This window comes from Pristiophorus japonicus, chromosome 16 (genome assembly GCF_044704955.1).
Source record: "Pristiophorus japonicus isolate sPriJap1 chromosome 16, sPriJap1.hap1, whole genome shotgun sequence".
Classification (NCBI taxonomy): Eukaryota; Metazoa; Chordata; class Chondrichthyes; family Pristiophoridae; genus Pristiophorus; species Pristiophorus japonicus.
In genome coordinates this window covers 17,353,155-17,380,023 of record NC_091992.1, presented here as the reverse complement: position 1 = coordinate 17,380,023, position 26,869 = coordinate 17,353,155, and the positions used below count along the sequence as shown (strand labels likewise).

General features: G+C 42.0%; 1 protein-coding gene across 2 annotated transcripts; it reads left to right on the top strand.

Moving 5' to 3' along the window:
* The first annotated feature begins 8,393 nt into the window (after positions 1-8,393).
* On the top strand, positions 8,394-13,509 carry LOC139226358 (serine/arginine-rich splicing factor 1). Of its 2 annotated transcripts, XR_011587244.1 has the most exons (5): positions 8,394-8,870; positions 10,359-10,567; positions 10,667-10,839; positions 11,289-12,044; positions 12,912-13,509. XR_011587244.1 is itself a non-coding variant. In XM_070857058.1 (4 exons), the coding sequence occupies exons 1-4, from the start codon at positions 8,674-8,676 to the stop codon at positions 11,481-11,483; spliced, it is 774 nt and encodes a 257-aa protein (XP_070713159.1). In that variant the 5' UTR covers positions 8,394-8,673; the 3' UTR covers positions 11,484-13,509. The 2 variants fall into 2 exon arrangements, 1 of the variants encoding a protein (XP_070713159.1); XM_070857058.1 differs by having other exon boundaries at positions 11,289-13,509.
* Positions 13,510-26,869: the final 13,360 nt, after the last annotated feature.

Sequence of the window (26,869 nt, the reverse complement as noted above, 5' to 3'; positions counted from 1 at the left end):
CTCTGTACAGTTGTAGCAAGACTTCCCTACTTTTACACTCCATCCCCCTTGCAATAAAGGCCAACATTCCATTTGCCTTCCTAATTACTTGCTGTACCTACATGCTAACTTTTTGTGTTTCATGTACAAGGACCCCCAGATCCCTCTACGCAACATTTTGTAATCTCTCCCCATGGAACAGTAGGATTAATTTACCGATCAAAATTAACAATGGCCTGCACTTTCAGCAACTGGAATGGCATCCCAACCCTGCTGGATTCTGCAGGTTAGCTCATTTAAATAATTGCATATTCATCCTGTGTGTTGATCACATGCACTTGGCAAGGGGGGAGGAGATTGGGGAATCTGCACTACAGCAGCTCTTAAAGGGCTACTGCACTTAAAAGGAAGCAGTTTTTTTTTATTGGAGGCTAAGTATTACTGCACAACATAGCTGAAGGAACTCCCAGAATGGTACTATTCATTAAGCAGAGCCTGGAGGCTTATTTGGATGTTTCCCTGAGAAAAGTGGCAATCTTTGGAGCAGGAGGTAGTCAATCAAATAAATAGTGTCCTTTGTACATAGCAAAAGGAAGCAAAGGAGAAAAGAAATCTCCAGGAATAAAATAGGGAAGGCTAAAAGGTGCTACTGGAAGCAAGAGAATGCCTGTACTATGCACACACCAAGCACTGAGTCCACAGAATGCTGCCACATCAGCAATATCATTTGCAAAGTACTGGCTCCACATCACACCCCTTAATCACCGTCTCTGAAGCTACACCTCCACCATGGTAGCTACCAATGGGATAGGCTTCTTTTTACTCACAAAAATCTGGCATATTTCTTCAGTAATTCACTTTTGATTCCTATTACTATTTGCATGCTCTCTACTCATCGACAGCAGTGAAGAGTGACGTCATCAAGGTCCAGGTTGGTGATGGGAGCGTGAGCAGATACAGCAGGAGCAGCGAGGTCAGGGCGAAGGAGCGGCAAGAGACTGTAGAGAGACGTGATCGGGGCCCAGGAGAGGCGAGAGGTCGGGGCCAGGGGCAGCATAGGCCAGCCCACACTGCGATATGTGTGCGCACTCGGTCCGTGTAGCAGAGCATGTCTCCAGTCGTCTTGGATAACCCTTGCCACTGGACCAAGACCTAGCTCTGTCAATCCCGTGTGGTAGCTGGTGTGCAACGGCCACCACACATTTAACAAAAAAATCCACACACAGGCATCTTCCACCCTTCAGGATGTAGTTCGGGAACTGGAATATTAGGTCCTTCATTGAAACACCTGTGAACTCATCCTTTTTTGGCATGGATGCAAGTCATCCTCGTTTTGAGGGGCTGCCTATGATGATGATGACTCATCCCTTCACACCAGGTGGAACATAAGCAGATTAGTGGAGGATCATGAAAAGGGTCGGGGCAGACTAGCAGCAGCTCCAGACAAAGCGAAGATCTCCTACCCACCCACTCACGTGCTTGTTAAGCCTGACTGGCTCCTGGCATTACACAGTGAAAGGGAGTGAGAAAACAAGACAAACGCTAACAAAATAGCACGGGATTCACATCTGACAAGTGCAACAAATACAACGGGGTAATGTTCGAATCAACACATGCTGCTTTTATTGTACCAATTCCTGATTCTTCAAAAAAATGCTCTCAATATTTAAAAATGTATTATCACGAAGTAGGTTCAGCAAATTCGGTCAGCCTATATTTATTGGTGAGGAAGCGGAGCAATCGTGTATTTTTATATTGCGTGAAACAAGACTTGGAAGGTTTTGATGAAGATCCTTTCTCAGTTGGAGTGTGGCTTTTCATGTGTTGAGGTGTAGACTGGCAAAGGTCAGTGTGGAACTTGAGAGAGAGAGAGATTGGGACGGAGAGCTGACAGCAGTGATAATGTGATAGTACAGGACGGAAAAGAGCAGCAAGAAGGCTAGTGACTGAAAGCATTTACTTTTCTGATTGGTCAGATTCTACTTCATGTAAAAATGTCATCTAGTGTGCAAGACTCTTAAATGTCAAAAAATTAACGGCCCAGTAGCCAACCCCGTCCCCTTCAAAAAAAGAACATATACTGTAGACACTTCAGTAAGATTAGGGGCTGTGTGTTTTGTCTCCCTTCTTGTCTGATCGCTCCTCATCACTCAATAAAAAATGAGTGGCTGACAGATGGTGTTGGGGACACACAACAGTAGCAGCTCAGACAGCAATACACGACAGCTGTGAACTCCCAAGCATAAAGTATTGAGATAATCCCAACACTTGTAGAGTATGCGGTGGTTATATATGGCTTTTCCTCTCTGCAACTTGCTGTTACAAATTGTCTGGTATTATTGTACCAGTTACATGCCACTATAACATCACTGTTATGCAGTGTTACTAATGACATTTTTGCTAAGGGCTACGCCGAAAAAAGCCCAAACACACTGCACCATAGGGTGATAGGATGTGTCTGCGGCTGTGGTTTTTACTGAATACAGCTCCTGATTCTAATCATTCCACAGTGAGCAGTTAATGAGTGGAGACCAGGCATGTTCCCATAGGACTAGATGGTTAAAATGATATGACTAATAGTTTTATCAAATCTGTCTATTTTAACACAGATCTTTCACTTGGCGTGTAGAAGTAAGAAGAGGAGAGTGAACGGCATTGACTTCTATCTCTGTCAACATCTTGCAGATGGTCAGGCTATGAATGGACTCCCATTGTCACATGGAGCAGCATTTGCCAAGGATCATCAATGACCAATAGTCCATATGAATACCATGTTTTAATGTGTATATCATATCACCTGTATCATTTGTAAACTTCACTCCCCAACAGCTGAAGACACCATTACTGTCTCTATCATAAAAGCAGGACACAGCATTTGGTGCTAAGCAACTCCAAGGAGCTTATCCTCTCACCTGAAGGTACTGACTTATTACTGGTGGAACTGTGGGACTTTGATCATGTCCATTCTTTTATATGTGACCCTGCATGATGATTTTCAGCAGATTATTGACCATGGAGAACAGCTTATGCAAGCTCAATCCTCATCGCACTTGATGTCCAGCTAAGTTTCCCAAGTTTCTACTTTCCTCCTGTTGGGCTACAAGCGCAACCTGCAGGGAGGGTCGTTTTGGCTGCATGCCTCCCTTCTGCAACCTGTCCATGCCCGGGTGAAAGAGCATGAGGACTTCCACAACCAGTGTGCACCGCAAGGAATATATTGCCTGATAGTCCCAGATAAAAATGTGATTTGGGTTATGTTTCCTTTTGGTTTTGTTCAAATTAGACTTTATGTTGGAATTATATTAGTTGTGCCTCCTCATGAGGGGGCACTTGTGCATTTGTTTCTCTGTTGATGACACTAGGGAAGCCCAGTGTGACCCTTATTTTTCAACTAAAAAAGACATGTTGAGGTACAGTTTCATAGATGGCTACAGCCATTCAATACCTTGCCCCAAAAAACATTGTTCACATGATAGTGATCAGTGACAATCTGCAGGCTATTTTACCTTGAAGAACATCACAGCAGATCCAATCCTGTCCTAAGATGATGTCCACTAAGATGTGCTTTCCAGCAGAGGATAGTAATCAGGAGGGGCAACTCAAGCTGATTTTTCCCCTTCATCATCATCATCATAGGCAGTCCCTCGGAATCGAGGAAGACTTGCTTCCACTCTTAGAATGAGTCCTTAGGTGGCTGAACAGTCCAATACAAGAGCCACAGGTGGGACAGACAGTCATTGAGGGTGAGACAGGTTTGCCGCATGTTCGTTCCGCTGCCTGTGCTTATTTTCTGCATGCACTCGGTGATGAGACTCGAGGCGCTTAGTGCCCTCCCGGATGCACTTCCTCCACTTAGGGTAGTCTTTGGGCAGGGACTCCCAGGTGTCGGTGGGGATGTTGCGCTTTAGAAGAACACTCTCAAAGCCTCCCTGATAATGTTTCCTCTGTCCACCTTTGGCTCGTTTGCCATGAAGGAGTTCCGAGTAGAGCGCTTGCTTTGGGAGTCTCGTGTCTGGCATGACAGACACATGTGGCCTGCCCAGCGGAGTTGATTAAGTGTGGTCAGTGCTTCAATGCTGGGGATGTTGGCCTGGTCGAGGACTCTAATGTTGGTGCGTCTGTCCTCCCAGGGGATTGGTAGGATCTTGTGGAGGCATTGTTGGTGGTATTTCTCCAGCGACTTGAGGTGTCTACTGTACATGGTCCATGTCTCTGAGCCATACAGGAGGGCAGGTATTACTACAGCCCCGTAGACCATGAGCTTGGTGGTAGATTTGAGGGCCTGGTCTTCGAACACTCTTTTCCTCAGGCGACCAAAGGCTGCGCTGGCGTACTGGAGGAGATGTTGAATCTCATCAATGTCTGCTTTTGTTGATAAGAGGCTCCCGAGGTATGGGAAATGCTCCACGTTGTTCAGGGTCGCGCTGTGGATCTTGATGATTGGGGCGCAGTGCTGTGCGGCGAGGACAGGCTGGTGGAGGACCTTTGTCTTACGGATGTTTAGCGTAAGGCCTATGCTTTCGTACGCCTCAGTAAATACGTTGACTATGTCCTGGAGTTCAGCCTCTGAATGTGCGCAGACGCAGGCGTCGTCCATGTACTGTAGCTCGACGAGAGTTTGGGGTGGTCTTGGATCTGGCCTGGAGACGGCAAAGGTTGAACAGCTTCCCACTGGTTCTGTAGTTTAGTTCCACTCCAGCGGGGAGCCTGTTGACTGTGAGGTGGAGTATGGCAGCGAGGAAGATTGAGAAGAGGATTGGGCCGATGATGCAGCCCTGTTTGACCCCGGTCCGGACGTGGATTGGGTCTGTAATGAATCCATTGGTACGGATCACGGCCTGCATGTCGTCGTGGAGCAGGCAGAGGATGTTGACAAACTTTTGGGGGCATCTGAAACGGAGGACGCTCCATAGACTCTGATTTTTCCCCTTTGCTAAGACACTGATGCCAATCTAGCACTGTCCACTGCCTGCCCAGCAAGGGTCAGTTAGGTCAGAATGGACTGAGGATCAAATTAGGGATCTGACTGTACAACACTGGATGGTGTATTTACCCTGAGCTGTCAGAAAATGTTATGTTGGAATCTCCTACAACAACAACTTGTATTTATATAGCGCCTTTAACGTAGTAAAATGTCCCACGGCGCTTCACGAGTGTTACAAGACAAATTTAAAAATTTGACACCGAGCCACTTAAGATGAAATTACGGCAGATGCTTGGTCAAATAAGTAGATTTTAAGGAGTGGCTTAAAGGAGGAAAGAGAGGTAGTGAGGTTTAGGGAAGGAGTTCCAGAGCTTAGGGTCCAGGTAGCTGAAGGCATGGCCACCGATGGTTGAGCGATTATAATCAGGGATGCTCAAAGGGCAGCATTAGAGGAGCGCAGATATCTGGGAGGGGGGTGGTTGAGGCTGAAGGAGATGACAGAGATATAGGGAGGAGCGAGGTCATGGAGGGATTTAAAAACAAGGATGAGAATTTTGAAATTGAGGTGTTGCTTACTTGCTTTGGAGGTAGTTCAGTGAAGGTTCACTAGGTTGATTCCAGGGATGAGGGAGTTGACTTATGAGGAAAGGTTGAGTGGGTTGGGTCTCTACTTATTGGAATTCAGAAGAATGAGAGGTGATCTTATCGAAACGTACAAGATTATGAGGGGGCTTGACAAGGTGGATGCAGAGAGGATGTTTCCACTGATAGGGGAGACTTGAACTAGAGGGCATGATCTTAGAATAAGGGGCCGCCCATTTTAAAACAGAGATGAGGAGAAATTTCTTCTGAGGGTTGTAAATCTGTGGAATTCGCTGCCGCAGAGAGCTTTGGAAGCAGTAACATTGAATAAATTTAAGACAGAAATAGACTTTCTTAAACGATAAGGAGTTATGGGGAGCGGGCGGGGAAGTGGAGCTGAGTCCATGATCAGATCAGCCATGATATTGAATGGTGGAGCAGGCTCGAGGAGCCGTATGGCCTACTCCTGTTCCTATTTCTTATGTTCTTAACTGGGACCTAATGTAGGTCAGCGAGCAGAGGGGTAATAGGTGAACGGGACTTGGTGCAAGTTAGGCCACAAGTTGCCGAGTTTTGGATGACTTCGTTGGGTAGAATGTTGGGGACAAGCCAGGAGTGCTTGCAGTAGTCAAGTCGAGAGGTAACAAAGGTATAGATGAGAGTTTACGCAGCAAATAAGCTGAGGCAAGGCCAGAGATGGGCAATGTTACGGAGGTGGAAATAAGCGGTTTTAATTATGCCACGGAAATGTGGCCGGAAGTTCATTTTTGGGTCAAATATGACATCTAGGTTGCGAACAGTCTGGTTCAGCCTCAGACAGATGCTAGGGAGAGGGAAGGAGTCGGTGGCTAGGGAATGCAGTTTCTGGCGAGGACCAAAGACAATGGCTTCGGTGTTCCCAATATTTAGTTGTCGAAAATTTCTGCTCATCCAGTACTGGATGTTGGACAAGCAGTCTGACAATTTAGAGACTCTGGAGGGGTTGAGAGAAGTGGTGGTGAGGTAGAGCTGGGTGTCATCAGCGTACACGTGGAAACTGACTTCATGTTTTTGGATAATGTTGCCAAAGGACAGCATAGATGAAAAATAGGAGGTGGCCAAAGATAGATCCTTGAGGGACACCAGAGGTAACAATGCAGGAGTGGGAAGAGAAGCCATTGCAGGTGATTTTCTGGCTATGATTAGATTGATAAGAATGGAACCAGGCAAGTGCAGTCCCGCCTATGGTGGATAGGCATTGAAGGAGAATGGAGTGATCAACCGTGTGAAAGGCTGCAGACAGGTCGAGAAGGGATAGTTTACCTTTGTGACTGTGAAGAGAGCCGTTTCAGTACTGTGACAGAAACCAGATTTAAAGGATTCAAACATGCAGTGTAAATCTACCGATGACTGTCAACCCCAATGTCAGTGTTCTTGATCAGGCCAACATCCACAGCATCGAAGTACTAACCACGCTCGACCAGCTCCGTTGTACGGGCCACATCCTCTGCATACCCCACACAAGACTCCAAAAGCAAGCGCTCTACTTGGAACTCCTACACAGCAAGCGATCCCAAGGTGGGCAGAGGAAACGTTTCAAGGACACCCTCAAAACCCCTTTGATAAAGTGCAATATCCCCACCGACAGCTGGGAATCCCTGGCCAAAGACCGTCCTAAGTGGAGGAAGAGCATCGGGGAGGGAGGTGAGCACCTCAAGTCTCGTAGCTGAAAGCATGCAGAAAACAAGCACAGGCAACGGAAGGAGCGTACGGCAAACCAGACTCCCCACCCACCCTTTCCTACAACAATTGTCTGTGTTACTTGTGACAGAGACTGTAATTTCCGCATTGGACCTGATTACTCACTTTTAGAGTGGAAGCAAGTCTTCCTCGATTTCGAGGGACTGCCTATGATTATGAAAAACTAAACATATCAAATGATCAAATGCCCCTATTTTTTCCCACATGACAGCTGTTCATGTTTCTGCCATTCCCATTTACACCTCTTCTCCACTCATCTTTTGTTTATTTTCTTGTCCTATTACCATCTCCTTTTGCTTTGTACTATCATCCTTTTTGTCATGTAATGTGTCCTGTCTTGCACACACCTTTCCTTTAGTTCTTTCTTCCTCTCCCCACTTTCCTTGCCTCTGCATTTTTAAAACCTGTTACATCTAACTTTTTGCAGTTCTGACGAAAGGTCAAAGGCCTGAAAAGTTAACTCGGTTTCTCTCTCCACAGATGCTGAGCATTTCTAGAATTTTCTGATTCTGGTTCAGATTTCCAGCATCCGCATCAAATGCCACCAGTTTTGAACTGAGATTCACTTTCTTTTTTTTTGTTCTTTTAAAAAAAAACATTTTAAGCTGTCTCACTCGTTTGCAGAACATGTCACACTCCTGCTGCATTGCTTTCACTTTGGACAGCTCTGCTCCCTGTTGTGCCTCAGCCTAGTTTAAAAATTAAAAATGTTACTGGCAATATCTCTAGCCTGTTTCTACACTTTTTTTTGGGGAACTTAACACAGCTCTTCATAGATCATTCACCCTGCATTAAATCAATTTCACTCTATGCACTCTTCCTAGTGACTAAAGTTGGTAAATACGATGAAAGGGAAGAAATGACTATCAAAGCCAAAGCGCAATAGGCCGCCAAGCGCGCGAAACCCCCGTGACGTCAGCGCCACGTTACTCCCCGGAAGTTACAGTAACATTGCGCCCAACTTCTGGCCAAATGAGATGGGGAGGGTGGAGGAGAAAGAAAAAGACCCTTTTTATAATTAATAAGACGACATAAAAAGCGACAGGCGGCCGTCTCGGCCGCTTTTTACAAGTGTATAAGCGGGCTGCGCTTCGCCGTAAACAGGGAACTCTTTTCTTTTTAATGGTTAAACGTAGGCCTCCGCCGGGCCCGGCGCTGCTTTCTGCCGCTGCCCTCCTTGGATCGAGCGGAGGGGAACGGCCGCCATTTTATTGTGCTCTCGGAAAGGGGCGGACGGCGGTTGTCAGCGAGACTGAGACCTTTCACAAAAAGAAATTATTCAGCGCGTTTTTTTGGGGTAAAGAATCGTATAAAATAAAACGTTGTTTGCGTGTAAAGTTGCGCAAACCGTCTCTTTCCCTCCCCCACCTCCTTTTTTTATTTATATATATATTTATTTTACATCTGTATTTGGATCCACACCAACCGTCGGGCTGGAGGGGAACGGGATGCAGAACCACAGCGGAGTGATCCGGGGCCCGGCGGGCAACAACGACTGCCGCATCTACGTGGGCAACCTGCCGCCCGACATCCGCACCAAGGACATCGAGGACGTCTTCTACAAGTACGGCAGCATCAGGGACATCGACCTGAAGAACCGCCGCGGCGGCCCGCCCTTCGCCTTCGTCGAGTTCGAAGACCCGAGGTGAGAGGACCCGGGACATGGTTTCCTTTTTCTCCCGCCCGCCGCCCGCTGCCCGCTGCCGCTCACCTCCCCTACACAAGGCGCGCGCGCGGCCCCCGGGCCCGGCTCACGCGCTCTGCCACTTGCGGCCTGGATTCCGTGTCCTTGCTCGCACCGCGTGGCGTGTGGGTGGATCGCATCGCATCGGCTGCAACTTTGGGCGCCGTTTAACTCTTTGCATTAGAGGGGGATATTTTTGTTGTTGTTGCTCGGCTTGCAAAAGCTTTTCAATCGATTTAGGCGAGAGAGGAGGGGATGGGGATTGGGGGGGGGGGGTTTGATTGCTCTTTTCATCTGTTAGCAGATTATCTGCACGGAAGGGGATTTTAAAATATTGGGGCAGATTTTATTTTTGCACGGTGGGATTTGGGAGTTTGTAATCTGTTGGGGCAAATTTTGAGTTTTTAAAATGTTGGGGATGATATTCTAGACGTTGGTGTTTGGAGGATTTTTCTGCATTTGGGCTAGTTTTTTTTTACACGGTGGGATTTTAAAATGTTGGGGCAGATTTTGAGTTATTAAAATGTTGGAGCAGATTTTTTGCACGTTGGTGTTTGGAGGATTTTTCTGTATTTGGGTTAGTTTCTTTGCACGGTGGGATTTTAAAATATTGGTGCAAATTTTGAGTTTTTAAAATGTTGGAGCAGATTTTTTTGCACGTTGGTGTTTGGAGGATTTTTCTGTATTTGGTCTAGGTTTTTTTTTTGGCAGAGTTTTTTTTCCAATCTGTTTGGGGCAGATTTTCAGTACGGTGGGGTTTTGGGTGGATTTTCTCCATTTGGGCTAGGTTTGCCGAGGTTTCTTTTGGAGCGGATTTTCTGCAGGAGGATTTTATTTTGGTGATTTTTAGGGTGTTTTTTTGGGGGTTTTTTTTGGCTTGGGTTTCTAGAGGTTTTTTTTAAACGAGATGACCGCGGCTTCGATGCACTGTACTTATATTATAATTACGCGGTGCACAAACTTGTTTTATTGAAATTTAACAAACTGACGGTGTGCATATATTAAAGGCATCTATCTGATCGCCATTTTGCTGCAAATGGAAAGGACGCCACGCAAGCCCTTTGTTTGGCGGGTTTTTTGCTGCAGAGCCATGTAAGCAGGAGAGAGGAGAGGACCGCATGATTTTGGGGGACAAAACTCAAAATTAAGCGAATTCAGAGGCATGCTGGTTCAATTTGTTGGTATGTTGTACTTTTTGATCGTGCACACGCTGTGATCCTCGACTTTCCAGGACACGCTGTACAACACATGGCCCCAACATATAGTCGGTTTCAGTCCGTGTACAAAGGTCGTATTAATAGCGGAACTTGTGTTAACAAGGTTAACATTTTGGATATATTCGTTATTCATTATCTTCTCTTTTCACCCTTTTTTTTGTAATGTTTCGATTCTAGCGCTACCCATTGTGTGAAATTCCATGTGGATTTTAACATTTGCCTGTGCTTTCAGAGATGCCGAGGACGCTGTGTACGGGCGCGATGGTTACGATTACGATGGCTACCGTCTGCGTGTTGAATTTCCACGGAGTGGGCGAGGGACTGGACGAGGGGGAGGTGGTGGAGGCGGCGGCGGTGGTGGAGGCGGAGGCGGTGGGCAAACACCAAGGGGAAGGTACGGGCCGCCCTCCAGGCGCTCTGAATACAGAGTGGTGGTTTCAGGTGAGGCCAAAAATGCAACTGTGGTTTTTCACTTTTTCTTTTAAAAAGTTATTTTTGAATTACATTTGAAGGTCTTAATAATAAAATGCCCTTTTTCAGGGCTTCCTCCTAGTGGCAGTTGGCAGGATTTGAAAGATCACATGCGGGAAGCAGGTGATGTATGTTACGCTGATGTTTTCCGTGATGGAACTGGTGTCGTGGAGTTTGTTCGCAAAGAAGATATGAGCTATGCAGTGCGAAAACTGGATAACACAAAATTCCGATCACACGAGGTATGTTACCTAATTCTGAAAGCCTTAGAGATGATGACTAAGAGCCATAACTTAACTATTCATTCGGAACTTCAGGTAAGACAAAGTGTCTAGAAACTGCCTGAAAGGAATGGCTCAAGCAAATTCGTTTCTGTTTATGGCTAATACCTTAAGACACTAACTCGAGGGTGGGTAAAGGTCACTTTTTTAATTTTTAAACTTTGTACTGAGTTTTACAGTTAAACCACATTTTCTGCCTTAAAGAAGAAAGTTAGTAACTATAATCCAAAAATCTTTTAATGTACCAAATATTGAAAGAGGAACGATTCCGGTTGAAAATTCACTATTAAGTGACCTAAGGAGGTAATCTTTTTCAGCGGAAAAGAAGCTAAAGTAGTATTAGCCTTATTCAGTGGCTTTCCGGAATAACGTTTGAAAGTAGTGAACATTTCTCTTCACGTATTCAATAGGGAGAAACAGCATATATCCGTGTGAAAGTTGATGGTCCAAGAAGTCCGAGCTATGGAAGATCTCGTTCACGTAGCCGCAGTCGAACCAGAAGCCGTAGCCGAAGTCGCAGCAGAAGCCGTAGTTACTCTCCCAGACGAAGCCGAGGATCTCCCCGCTACTCGCCCCGTCATAGCAGATCACGCTCGCGTAGCTAGATCGTAAATCCATTGCTGGAATTTCTTGTAGTGCACCACCACTCTTCCTTAAATAGAACGGATTCTTTATTTTTAAATCCACGTTAACTTGTTTTATTCAAGTTTAGTACACTTTAAATTGATATCCATAAAGAAGGTTGCTTCTCTTCATTGTTAACATTCCCTCCTATGTCATTGCTGAGGTCTGATAATTGTATAGACAAGAGTAGGTTTGGAGTTTGGAAAGCTTTCAAAATGGTGTCAACATGACTTGGAGTAACAGTAAACTGTTGCAGTAATTTGTTAATGTTTATAGTTGACTTCATTTCAATTGAATAAATCCTAATGTAAGAATTGTAGGAGGCTATGTAGATAGGATTGTTGTGAAACATTTTTGTGAAAACCTTGTGTTGTACCTTATCTTACCTTTTCATGTATCTTCCTATAGACATATCTCAACTGAGGATGGATTAAGCATTCTTTGGATTAAAGGATTGTGGAGCTCATTTCAGTCATATTAGGAATGTCAAATCGTGTCTAATTGGAGGAGGAGGAGGAATCTGATCATTTATGGAGGCAATGGTATGACTCCAAGTGCTATTGTCACAATTAAACTTGGCAGTATTGAAGTTGTGCTTCTCTTTGGTACAAATGGTTGTATAATCCATAAACTATGGTGTTACTGTGCCGTGTTACGAAGTTCTGTGCGGCATCAATACTGCTGAGCTTGCATGTTCTGTGTGACTAGTCTGGCATTGGTTTTCACCATTTTGAACAGAAGTCCTGTTGATTAAAACTTAAAAAAAAACACTTTTAAAAGAATAAAAAGTAAAATGGCTGTCTTTCAGCACAGTTTGGTTACCTGGATCAAAAATTCATCAATCTAGTTTGTAATGCAGTTAAGTGGTGAATTACATGTACAGTACAACTCAATTACTAGATTTCACATGGTAACTAGAAATGAAGGTGTCAATGAAAGTAATTACTGCACCAGTAAATTTTGTGCTAACTGAAGTGCGTGTGTAGTAATGCTATCAGGGCTTGAATTGATATCCACTAGTCCAACATCTTGTTCCTTCTTTCATGTATATCCTAAATAAACAAACTAAGCAGTATCTGCGGACATACTTTAATGTAGTTAAGTATGCTGAATGTATGGCTTCTGTCATTGTGTCCGTTAGTGGACTGCTATGATGTTGGGTTAGTGAATACTTAACTACAAAAGTAAGTTGTCATTTTTAATGGTATTGTGGAATAAAGTTTCTTGTTAAAATATGTAACAACGTTCACATTGACTGTGGGGGTGTGGATGCAGTTTATGCTGTTCATCTGTCAAAACATCTGTAAATATTGGCCAGATGACAGCTATAACTGTCCCATCCCGTATAAACCTTGTTGTTTGTTGTATCTAACGTTTGCCTCCTTTTTTGGTTTTGCTGGTTATTAAAGGTTTGGATTGGAGAGGGCTCATTGGATCCCAATCCTTGGAGCTGGATCTTTGGATTCAATTCATTGTGAGGATAGGATAGGGAGGATCATAACATGGATTCATGGAGCGGGATCATAATACCAGGAGCTGTAGGAGTGGATTCCTGCCCCAATCAAACCGTGTATTTGTGGATTTTTTTGTTTTTTTTTATTGTGTTCTCTTTTTTGTTTTTCCCCTCATACCCACAATTGGCTATTCCAAAAAAATCATCCCTTTATTTTTGTCAGTTGGAGTCCAATGGATGCCCCGTGGGATTGGCTATTTTTTTTTGCCTTTTTTTCGTAAACGGAGTGAAACCAGGACCGGCAGAGGTACGCTGGAGCAATCTTGGATGGATTCGGCATTCAGGATTTGGTAACAATTTAAGGAGGGTGATATCTTAACTTTTTGTAACTATTATTATGGGGTATTTTGTTAACTATAAATCTGAATTGGCTGTGCATACTAAAATTAAGGGAATAGATAAAATTGATTAATTTTTGGCCCTAAAGGATTACTTTCTACACATAGCTTTAATGTTTAACCTCCATTTTGACAATAAATTCTTTTTTAATTGTATGTTTGAGTTTGTGATTATTTTGTGAACAGGTGTTTGGTTTCCATTTTGTGTAATTTGTTAGGAATCTTAAGTAATCCTAAAACTGTTCACAACAAAATGCTGTAAATGATATGCATTTTATATATTCCCATTCATTTACCAGTTGTATTGCCACATTGCTTATGCAAATTCCTATATCCTAAATTTTTGTTGGTTAATTGACTAGGGTCGCCCCCCCCCCCCCATATGTAATGATGTGTTGGTCATGTTGGTATCTGCCAGTAGTGTCCTGGTTGGCTTTTTAGTTAGGAGGGAATTAAAGTGGCAGAACTAACAAAAAAATCAAATAATAGCAGTGTATAATTCCATAACTAAATTGTTAACTTAAAAAAAAAATCAAATGCTGAATTTACCTCAAGTATACTAGAACATGATAGCATATTCCTACTTAGTCTTTCACAAACAGATCTATTGACAGATGGATGCTGGTTTCTAAAACTAAAGATAGTTTTAGGATGTATTTGGGTTGATTTTCATCATTTTTTGCTCCAGGAAATGGTTACTTTAGCTAAAAGGAAGGAAAAGTAGAGTATGATGTGTTGCCACTAGTTGTCCCTAAAGCACTTACTTGAAGTACTGTAGAGATATCTTATGGTTAGCATCATTTGGTGTATTTTGTATGTTCGACAGTGCAGGCATTTCTATATTTTTCCAACACTCGACCCGAGACATTAGCACGTACCTGATGAGTGTAATGACTTAAAGCAGTGAGACGAAGAATGTTGTGAATTTTAATAAAGGATCAACAAAGCCTTTGTTGTTTTTTTTCCACATTTCATTGCAGTGGAGTATTTTCTATCCTCTGATCTTGATCTACATATTTCCCAAGTATTACAAAATGGCACATTCTTCCCCTAGTAGAGATGACCATTTTCACCACTTCTGCTCTGCACCGTGGCCTTTCATTGCTGTTTGAAACAAGTTTACACATTGATCCATGGCATCTGTGACTTAATTTGCATAGCTAATTTTGGTAGCCTGAATATTCTGGTAAGTGAATAGAATACAGTAATTTGTAAACTTAACTGGATACTGCAATTTATGTGCAAATGTGGGAAAAATGTGGTCTTCCTATGCCATATACCATCCCTGACTGCATAACGCCATGAGATACTAATCAGTAGTACTCTAAACTATATGCTAGGTCCAAAAATAGGTGTCTGTTTAATGTTGTGATACAGCTGGACTGTACACCACTTGGTTAAAGTTGCTTGAAAGTTTAGCCTCTAGATGGTTGGGATCAGAAATTAATGTGCCACTGCACAGCCAAGTTACGCAGCGCCTCATTTTCTTAATTGATTATTCCTCAAACTAAAGTGCTGAAAGTTTGTTAATTACTCACTTTCTCCTGTTCTCATGTGATTGGTCTTCCTCTAGTTCTTAAGTACATAGTATAGACTTGTGTGAGCTTTCAGTGCTGGTCTGTAATTGTGGAAAAGCTAGAGATGTGTTACATCAATACAGCAATCAATCAGCACAGTCGTCCCTGTGCTGCAGTTAGATTTCCACTTGGGACAAAATTATCTTGGTTTGAGGCTAATGTTCATGAATTCTGAGCCTGCATCTGGCAGTGCTGTGAAATAACTTGTTAAATGTCTGGTTCATTACAGAAGGACAAATAGCTCACATATGTTTTATATCGGTCTGCTTTTCTTGTGGATTACGGGGCTGTTATGAACCTCGCCTAACTGACGTGTTCTTGGCCTCCCACACATTGCTCATTTAGGTGCAAGGAGAAATCTTAACCATAATCTAAGGTAAATCCAGGCATTTAAATTTTTGTAAGCTTACACAACTAATGACCCAGTGAAGGCTGCGTAAGCAACAAGGGATCACAGTGGTCAAATATTTTAAGTGGATGGGATGTATTTGCAATGTTGTCATCAGTTTACATGCCTCCAATATTTTTGGTGATTTAAAAAAAAATGTATAGTCAGGTGATATATTTTACTTAAGATGCAGCATGTGACCCAAGTGGGAGGACTGGGTTCTTAAAACCACCTCTGAGACTTGTGTAGAGTTTTTGGGATGCATGTAATGGTACTTTGAGGTCCAACCACAAAATGAAGCTGTGAATTTCTGTAGAGTGCTCCAAATGGCTGAGCTGCGCAAAGGATATTTATGGAACATTTATTTTATTACCACTTCTCATCCTGAGTCAGTATTGGACATGGGATGTGAATTGTAGTTTGACAACCCTGATTGGAAATGTTCCCCCTTCCTGTTGGGGGGGGGGGGGGGGCGCGAACCCATACAGTAAATAAGGAATCCGTTTATCATTAGAAGGTACATTGTCAGTAATGTACATGAGGTATTCTGCTGGATTTCTCAAATCTATTGTGAGCCTCTGTGTATATTCGTGAACTTGACAACCCAATTGCCTCAATCAAGTGATTCCCGACACATCCTATCCACTTAAAATACATGGATGGCCATTGTGATCCCTTAAGAAGCAGTGTCTTGATCCTGAGAGTTAACTGAGTTACTCCACGGCTGTATTGCATTTGGAATGTAGATACAGGCATAATATGGTTTCCCTACTGCTCCCATCCAAATTCTGGGTACTCCAGCATCTGTAAAATCCTGCATTGTGAGCATCTGGGAAATAAATCTTGCAACTGGTTTTGGGGGAAAACTAAACAATTTGGACCTGTGATTTGTTTGGTGTATTATCACACAATGCCACTTTTTTTTATGCTGCTCCAAGCATTCAACTAGAAATTTTACTTCACATGACTATCCCTCATTGCTGAGATTGTGGTGGTGGGCAATGTTGAACCACCAGTCCTTGGGACAATGATGTTTTCATAATGGGCAGAGGGAATTGCAGGATTTTGCCCCAACAGATGAATTACAACAGGCTGTTCGGCCCATTGTCTGTTTACGCTCCACATGAGCAGTATTCCTAATCCCATATGTGTGTGCACTGTTCCCATTTCACTTCATTCTCCTTTTAACCATCAATAAAATGTGCTCTTAAAAAGTTGACATGCCCTCTGCATTCCAGTCTTTGTATGAGGAAAAAAAAGTTTCTCCTGCTGTATCCTAAATCTCTTGCATTTAATCTTGTATCAATGTCCCCTCATTCTAGACCCCTCAACCAGTGCTTTTACTGAATAATTTAAAACAACAAATCACCATGTAATTGTTGTAAGCCTCCCCAATCTCCAGTCAGTATATATAATTGCTTGTTTGCATAGAAAGAATTTGTATGATGTGGAAGTGCTTTTTCCTTGCTTCCTGTGGAGGGTATGACTGAACTGAAGAGGAAGATGTGAAATTGGTGTTTCAAGTCTCCAGTGCAAGAATAACTAGTTATTAGAGCAGTTTTGTTAGAAACTTTCTACGCACCTGTTGGAAGTTTGGAAGAAAGGCAGAAATAAAATATATTGTCACATTGGAGAGAGGCAATGGGTTTTAGTTGGGAGATGTGTTCATATACTACATTGTAACATCTTCCCATCGTCTGAAAATAAATCTGACTGGATTATCTTAGATGGCAGTGAGTTAGCAGTTCTTTCAACTCTAGCACTTGACTAATGGAATAAAAAGCCTTTTTCTTGGCTTTTGGGATCCTAAATGCAAAATAAATGAGCAATTTCACCATGGGGTTATTTTCAAACCTGTACAATTTTGTGCTTATTCTCCACTCGAAACAGTGATCAGTACTAATCCTTAACTGGGGGGGGGGGGGGGGGGGCGAGTGCTTGATTTATCGTGCACAATTAAGTCAAAGTATGGTATGTAGGGGAGAGTGGCTAAGGTAAATAATGAACAACTGGTGGTGATTACAAGGCAGTAATCTTAAGAGTTTATAACTGGCCTTTCAATTTGAGATTGTTGCCTTTGAATTGTTCCAGTATGGGTATTTTAGTACATAATATATACTGTGGTTTTATTCTGTCTTGGGACTTTTTTTTGCAGGTGTCATGGATGGTGATGGCCATTATGCTCCATGTAGTTGATGCGTGATGACGTCAACACTGAAGGATTAACAATTGTGACGTGATTACTGCAAGTTTGAGTGATAATCAGCAGTTGATTGCCAGGAAATGAAGCACATACACCTAGAATGGATACCTAGTAGTGAGTTAGCCTGATACATAATCTCTCGGTTCAGATGACATGAATGAGCATTTTTAAACATTGCCTGAACCCGGAGATTAAATTGCAGAATTTCACTCGTGTTACATCTACTGTTAAAATTTTGAGCTTTTACAATCAAAATTTCAAGATCTGACATTTTCAGAAGAATCCAATGGTATGATTCCAGGAAGGCCCTATGTATACATTTCTAAGAATTGCCGGAGTTGACATAATGACAAAGTTGCCTGTAAGAGGCTAAAGACTTGCAAAACTTAATGCAAAATGAATTGGCTTTAAGCTAGGCAATATTCCCTTTGCCCAGTTTTTGGGACAAATACAATGTGTACCAATACCTAGTGTTCCGATTACAAATAATGAGGTGATACCCTTAAACTAATCCCCACTGGTTTGCAGTTGTGTCAAGGCAGTAGAGATGTGTAATCCTGTTGACTTCACTGATCCCGGAAAGATATCTGAAATGCAAATGTAAGCATAGGGTTCAGCAAGCTGCAATGGGAGTTAAGTTTTTATTTGCAAACTGCTGCAATTTATCTTCTGGCTACGTGCAACAGCTGGTTAAGTGGCAGCTAGCACTGTAAACTGGTTAATACTTGGCAAAAAAAAGTCAAGTGTCCCAAACATGAACAGATAGATACACTGACGCATGTGTATGGAGTTACTGCCAGATTTATCCTCGATGCTGCAGAATTCTTGGGTCCCTTGTTAAATGTTAAACTGAAATGCTATGCTCGAATATTGCTAAAGCAACATTGACAAGTGGGAACAATTAACAATCACGTGCAATCTCTTCAGTAGAGGATTAGATTTTAAGATCCATTGTATGAAATATATTCTGCAATTGTACCCCAATTTTACTCTTCTGTAGGCAGTGGTATGGTTCTGTGGGCACCAGCAACCATCAATTTAGCCAAATTTGGTTTCTCATGTAAATCTACACGTAGTGAAATAAATTAGCTGTCTCAAGGCTGCGCATAAACTTTCCCAAATTAGATTTTATCTAGTGGCATTTCACGATTGACAATGCATTTCCCATTGCTGCATACTTTAATAGCAACAGGTACAATGTAAAGGTAAGTGTTTTCTGAGAAGAAACTTACAATTCCCAAGCATCAATACCTCAAGTATAATCTAATTGATGGACTCATAATCTAGTTTATTAGGGGGGGTGACAACTGAAGCCCTCAACTGGATTACTCATGTATGGTTGAAATGTTTCATTTCCTATTATCACTTGATCTTGATTTTTGTGATTAATCTTTGCTCTTCCATTACATTGACTCCTATTCCTTCCATTCTAATACAAACAAATTTATGTTCCAAGAAATAAAATCTGCACACTGCCCTGCTGTATACTAGGTGTCCTGCATCACCCACACTTTTAAACAACAATGCTGGAGGAGTTCAGTTTATAAGAGTTGAAGATTTGTGGCTTGTAAGCAATTTGGTTGTGATCTTAATGTGCAATGAACAGTTGGCTGAAGTTATCCAGTAATAGGGCAGGAGTGACCAACCTGCAGCCTTCAAACCCTGGCAACAAAAAGCCTATAAACTCGGGCCTTTGAACTTGCGCTTAATTGCTGGTCTGGTTTGTCCTGTTTTAATTGGGGTGGGGGGAGGTGCTTTGGAAGGCTGTCATTAGTTGGATTATCATCTGAACACTGAGCATAAGCAGTTCCAGATATAGGCAGGTGAACATGGATTTAAATTTCAGATGGTCACCCCTGAGACTCCACGGAAAGCAATTGTCACGTTTCAATCAGTGCTTGGGCACGTCTGCAATAGGAGTTGCCAACCAGCACTAAGGAAGAAGTGCATGAATCACAGTATGCTGAAATGCACTTGTACAGATAATGTATTGGTGGAGAAAGTGAAATCAATACTGAATGAAAAAGATTACTTCGGCCACAGACCATTTGTTTTGTGAACATAGCTGTTTTAATTATTTGTAGAGGTCATGACTGAAGTTTTCCCATGGTGTGAGTTGAGGCGTATGCTGTTTTATAATGCTACGGTTTTTATGCCATGAAACACTATTACCAGGTAGCTGCTGTAATCTACTATTGTAGCTGGCATGAAGAAGAGGGCCGTTTCTTACTTAAATGAGATCGGGTGCCCTTTTGGTGGTACTCGACACCCAAATAGAACATGTAGACTAAAGTCTCGGTGGTAAAACAGCTTTGCTGACTTAAAAGTAAATTTTCATTTTGTGAACCATTGGCATATTTCAGTACGATGAGATGCTATACAAATGAAGGAATTATTACAAACCAGTATTGCTAATCACTTTCAAATCCAAGTGCACTGCTATTTGTCCTTGCATTGTTTTTCCTGGTTGTGTGTTTATCTTTCCTGTTCTGATTTCTTTCTCTTCTTCCTCCCCCCTTAATATATCATTAGTAGGTGTGGAGTGTTGGTCAGGGAGCAATTGTGGGTGGTGTAATGGTTTGGCAATAAATCCCGGAAAGGATCAGTGGGTAGCAGTTACCTTTGAAGCTGCAGGTGGCAGTGTTGGGTAGGGAGAGTGGTTAAGTGGTCAGGCTGGCATTGTAGGAGGTGATCAGTATGAAAGGGGATGATTCTGTGGAAAATAGTGCCAATCTAGAATGTAAATCTAGGAGAACTGAAAGATAAATGTGGGAAATTTAAACCAGCTTGAACCCAATAGCCAGGCACAACGTTAATGTGCTGTCACCATTATTATAAGCACAACGTCCCTGCTGTACATAAAACTTAATGTTATTACTAGTAGTTATCCCATGGTGTAGGGATATACTGTTTTATTATTCCATGAAACACCAGGGCAGCTACGGTGACTGAATAATTTATTGTGTAATTTGGGATTTTTAAACTTGGGGATTGTACTCTAGGAATGTTCATTTTTCTGTGTTTAAAAAAAACCAATTTCTTCCATTAAATTGATGGGTTTTTAAAAATAAATTTTCCTTGCATATAACGTTTTTATCCTTTACCTTATTTAAAGCTAAGGATACATGCAAGATGTGTCCGTTGGAGGTAGGTACCTGGTGCTTAGCAGCACTAAGGGTAAGTCATAAGTTTTGATCACACTGGGTGATAATTCTGAGATTTGGCAGCACTTGGATAGGGTCTGGTAGCATTATGTGAGACAACCCTGTAGTTTGGCATCGCGGTGATGATGTAATCTTTAGTTTGGAAGAACTGAGGGATGGGATGTGGAGTTTGGCTCGCTGCTGAATTCCTGAGGTGGGAGGGTGAAGCTCTGGAAATTAGTTAATTGTTCTGTGATTGGTTCCTGAAAATACTGTGTTTTTTAAATAAACAGATTCAACTTGCTGTGTCTTTGCTTCTCTGGATTGGTAAATGAACGCACGGCTCTTGTACTTTAAAATAAAATGCAATTTTTGTATCTCTTACAAAGTATATGATAGGAGTTAGAGCTTGTAGCCACCACCCTCTCAATGGCCATTCTACCTATCAATCAAAGTACAGCATAAACTGGCCATTTGGCCGAGGGTCCATGCTGGTGTTTATGCTCTATACAAGCCTCTTCCTATCCTTTAACCCCTTCAACATAGCCTTTCCCTTTCTCCCTCGTGTGCTTATCTAGCTTTCCCTTGAATGCGTCTGCTATTTGCCTCAACTACTCCCTAATTAGAAACACTTCCAGCAAATACATCAGAAAACTTTCACCAGCGATAAGAGTTGCTATGTATTTTGGATAAAATCCATAGAACATAATGGCTTACGTTATCTAACACACACCTACTATTTTCAACCCCACAGCAACTGAATAAATGCAATTTGTTTCTAAATTGTAAATTTAAGCAATGAGGTTTTCAGCTTGGGAACTTTGTGAACTAAGTAAATAGTTTATCTTTAGTAGTTTTCTTAAAGCCATTATTTATCCACAAAGCCAATTTTGAGAGAAATTAATTGGAATTTAAACATGAAACCTGCTGTAGGTGTGTAGGTTAGGATTGTCATTAGCAAGGTGACTTGGATGTAGGAACTGAGTGCAATGTATCTGATGATACAAAGCTGTGGGGAGAACACAAATAGCCTGCAAAGAGATATAGACCGGTTAAGTGGGTGGACAATGAGGTGGCAGGTGGAATATAATTTGGAACAATGAGAGGTTAGTCAATTTGGTAGGAAGAATGGAAAAACATGATTTTTAAAAAATGGTGTTCAGAGAGTTTGAGGAGTCCTTGTACAGGAAACACAAAGTTAGCATGCAGGTACAAGAAGCATGTTGGCCTTTATTGCAAGGAAGTTGGAGTACAAGAGTAAGGAAGTCTTGCTACAATTGTATGGGGCTTTGGTCGGACCGCACCTGGAGTTTTGGTCTCCTTATCTGAGGAAGGACATACTTGCCTTGGAGGTGATGCAACGAAGGTTCACTAGGTTGATTTCTGGGACAAGAGGGTTGTCCGATGAGTAAATTGGGCCTATATTCTAGAGTTCAGAAGAACGAGAGGTGATCTCATTAAAAGATGAGATTCTGAGGGGGATTGACAGATTCATAAAATAGAACCAAAATGGTTACTACATGGAAGACAACCATTTGGCTCGTCAAGCCCTTGCTGGCTCTCTGCAAGAGCACTTCAGCTCGTCTCTTTCCCTGTAGCCCAGCAAATTGTTTTCCTTCAGATACCTAGCCAACTCCCTTTTGACAGTTGTGATAGGCAACCTTTCAGGCAGTGCATTCCAGATTTTTAACCACTCGCTGAATAAAGTTCTTATGTCACCTTTGGTTCTTTTTAACAATCACCTTAAATCTGTGACTTCTGGTTCTTGATCCTTCTTTCAATGTGAACAGTTTCTCTGCTCTGTACAGACCCCTCATGATTTTGAACACCTCTATCAAAATATTTTGCGCTCTGCTCTAAGGAGAAGAAGCCCAACTTCTCCAGTCTATCCAGATAACTGAAGTACATCATCCCTGGAACCATTCTTGTAAATCTTTCATGCGCCCTCTGAGGCTTCATCTCCTTCCTAAAGTGTGGTGCTCAGAATTTGACATAATGCTCTAGCTGGCTGTAGTGTTTTATATAGGTTCATTATAATTTCCATGCTTTTGTACTCTATACATGAAGCCCAGGATCCCATAAGCTTTTTTAACTGCTTTCTCAACCTGCCCTGTGTCTGTTAATGCACCCCCTTTAGGATTGTACCCGTTAGTTTATATTGCCTATCCTCATTCTACCAAAATGTATCGCTGCACTTTTTTTGCATTAAATTTCATCTGCTAAACGTCTGCCCATTCCATGTCCCTTAAAGTCAATAGGATAAATGCTAAGGTTGTTTCCCCTGGCTGGAGAGTCGAGAACTAGGGGGCATAGTTATCTCGGAATAAGGGGTCAGCCATTTAAGACTGAGATGAGGAATTGCTTCACTTGGAGGGTTGTGAATCTTTGGAATTCTCTACCCCAAAGGGCTGTGGATGTGCAGTCAGTCATTGAGCATATTCAAGGCTGAAATAGATTTTTGGACTCTAGGGCAATTGAGCGATATAGGGATCAGGCAGGAAAGTGGAGTTAAGGTTGAAGATTAGTCAAGATCTTACTGAACGGCAGAGCAGGCTTGGAGGGCCATGTGGCCTCCTAATTTTTATATTTTAAATTGATCTTGCAGAAACACATGAAATTTGGCTGCAGAAAAGCTTTTGGAATTTGCTCTGTAACTTGCCTTCAAATGTTGTGAAACAGCCAGACACTGTTAGGAGCTGAAGAGAAGTATCAGTTCAGCACATAAAATGCTGGTGATGCATAATGGGAAAGTGTGCAGACTGCATGTGGTCAGATTGCAAGATCTGTGCATCATAATTATGGACTTGATCAATAGTAAAGGCTTTGGAGAAATGCTAAGACCTTCATGTAAAAACAGCTTCCAATTATTTGGTGCCTTTTAATGTGAAAAAGCATCTTACTTAGGTGTATGGTTACTGAGCCAGAAAGGGAAATCTTGAAAGCTTGGTTAGAGGTGACTTCTAAAAGTATTTAAAGGATGAGAAATCTGGGGAGGAAATGCCAGAAAGGAAACTGTTAAGTTACTCAGACAGAAGACATGGTTTTGGTTAACTTCAATCATGTTGCCATGAAGTAATATTTTTATTTTTTAAAGCTTATATTGAATATTAGAATTTGCAGGCTGGGGGAAGAAGAAAATGTGTTTTTGCTTTGAAATGGGTAAGGTTCCTGATTGATCATCTGGGATTTGTTTTTAATCGGTCCTTTTATAGTTTATAATTATTTTTCTAATCGCTTTCCTCACATTTATTTTGAAAAGATGATGCCTTCATTTAATGGCCGCTTTAGGGACTCACTGTCAACATCCAGGGCTCCAAACACTTCCAGGTGAAATAGCAATTTACTTGTACTTATTTAGTATACTATATTCGCTGTTCATGATCTATATGTTGGGGAGACCAAATGCAGATTGTGTGATCGCTTTGCTGAACATCTCCATTCAGTCCACAAGCGTGACGTGCTTCTGGCTGCTTGCCATTTTAATTCCGTCCCACTCTCTGTCCTTGGCTGTTTCAATGAAGCTTGAACAGCACCTCATCTTTCGATTAGGCACGTTACAACCTTCCGGACTCAACATTGATTCCAATAACTCCATATAACCACTGCTCCCAATTTGTCTTAAGAGCGGGTGCTGGTAATGTTGCCATTCCTTTACTCATCTTTTGTTGTCTCATTGCTACCCCTTTTTGCCTTACCATCTCGTCATTTTATCACTCCTGCCTTCCACCATGTCACAGACCTTCCCTTTTATTCATTTCTGCCGCCCCCCCCCACGCACACCCTTTTCCCCTGCCTCTTTGCTTAAAAATGGTTAAATCTCCAACTTCTTCCAATTCTGGCAAAAGGTCATTGACCTGAAACATTAACTCTGTTTCTCTCTCCACAGATGCTGCCTGACCTGCTGAGTATTTCCAGCATTTTTTGTTTGTTACGCAATTTACTATGCCTCCCAACTTCGTGTTACCTACAAATTTGGATATGCAACTCTGTCTTCATCCAAGTCATTAGAGTATATGTGGTAAAAATCTGAGACACCAGTGCAGATCCCTGGGGAATACCACTTGTGACATCATGCCGATCACAGAACATTCCCTTATACTCTAACCTACCACCCAATCAATTATTGACCCACATCACAAGGTTAGTCATCATAGGCAGTCCCTCGAAATCGAGGAAGACTTGCTTCCACTCAGTTCTCAGGTGACTACAGTCCAATACAGGAATTACAGTCTCTGTCACAGGTGGGACAGACAGTGGTTGAAGGAAAGGGTGCGTGGAGAGTCTGGTTTGTCGCACGCTCCTTCCACTGCCTCGCTTGTTTTCTGCATGCTCTCGGCGATGAGACTCAAAAGTGCTCAGCGCCCTCCCAGATGCTCTTCTCACCATCACAAGGTTACCGCCAGTTCCGTGCACTTTTATTTTTTCCTGATCTCTTGTGTGGAAGCTTATCAGCTGGCTTTTGGAGAGGTTTAGGCCCTCAAGTAAAAACTTTAATGAAGACCTTAAAGGCCAAAAAGACAATTAGATGGACAAATTTATTTGTCAATTGATTTTTAATTTTGTTTACACCATTAGAAATTTGTCATTGAAAAAATTCAGTAAGCATTTTGAAAGAATTACGGGTTGGCATTGGCCAAAGTGTGCAGTGACAAATTTTTAGATCCATTTTCATTATAAATGTGTGCATATGAATTTAGAATGGAAAGTTGGGACAACAGGAAGTCAAGCGATGTATATCAACGGTGTGCAGATGTAAGATTTTTAGCACAAATTTATATATAGATACATGTAACATTCATTCACCTATACACTTAAACCGTTCAAATGTTAATGTCAAGATGTGATGACTCATGTCAAAAGGATGTTCTGATTCCACAAAAAAGATTTGAAAATGAGTTACATTTAATGTTAAGACAAATCTGTTATGTTTTGGGGAAAAGTTGAAAGGTAATTAATTAGCTTAACTAGGTAATGGGGAGAGAACACCTCACACTCTGTTGGAAAAGATCTTTGAAGAAAAATCTTTTACAAAAAAAAAAGCTTTTTGTGGCAAAAGACAGGAGATTCAGCCATGAGCTGTGGCCAGAATGTAGAACAGTACTTCATTTAAGTTAAGTAAAGTGACTTATGTTACAGGCAAGTGTAGCTTGTTCATATTTATTATTACATAAATACAAGTTGTATTGATTGAAATAAATGAAACCGATAATAATTGTTGCTCTTGTGTACTCATCTTGTGTGAAATAATGTCGTTTAATAACTTTTATCAAGTGTTGCATTGCCAAGTGTTTACTTGGTCTACCTTCTACAACAAAAGGATGCTGATGTTGAATTCTTGGTGTATGCTATTGTACAAGTAGATATAGAGCAGTGTGTCAACTCCCATATCAATAAGCCATTAAAGAAAGAACTTGCATTTATATAGTGCTTTTCTTTACATCAGGACATCCTAAAGTGCTTCATAGCCAATTAAGTACTATTGAAGAATAGTCACTGTTACAAGTGGTATTGGGTGTCGACCTTGGTTCAGTGGTAGCACTCTCGCATCTGAGTGAAATCCCACCCCAGGAATTGAGCACATAATCTTGGTTGCCACTTCAGTGCAGTGTTGAGGGAGTGCTGTGCTGTCAAACCAATTATGGGAGTGACTGATGCAACGGAACCCAAGAGTGTATAAGAAATAGGTGCAGGAATAGGCTATTTGGCCCCTTGAGCCTGCTCTGTCGTTTAATACGATTATGACTGATCTGATTATGGACTCAGCTCCACTTCCCTGCCCGCTCGCCATTACCCTTTATTCCCTTATCACTCAAAAATCTGTGTCTCTGCCTTAAATATATTCAATGACCCAGTCTTCACAACTCTCTGGGACAGAGAATTTCACAGATTTACAACCCACTGAGAAGAAATTCCTCCTCATCTCAGTTTTAAATGGATGGCCCCTTATTCTGAGACTATGCCCCCTAGTTTTAATTTCCCCTATGAGTGGAAATATCTTCCCTGCATCCACCTTGCTGAGCCCCCTCATTATCTTTTATGTTTTGATAAGACCACCTCATTTTTCTGAACTCCAATGAGTATAGGCTCAACCTATCTTCATAAGTCAACTCCCTCATCTCCAGAATCAACCTCGTGAACCTTCTCTGAACAGCCTCCGATACAAGTATAACCTTCCTTAAATACATGGACCAAAACTATGCAGTAC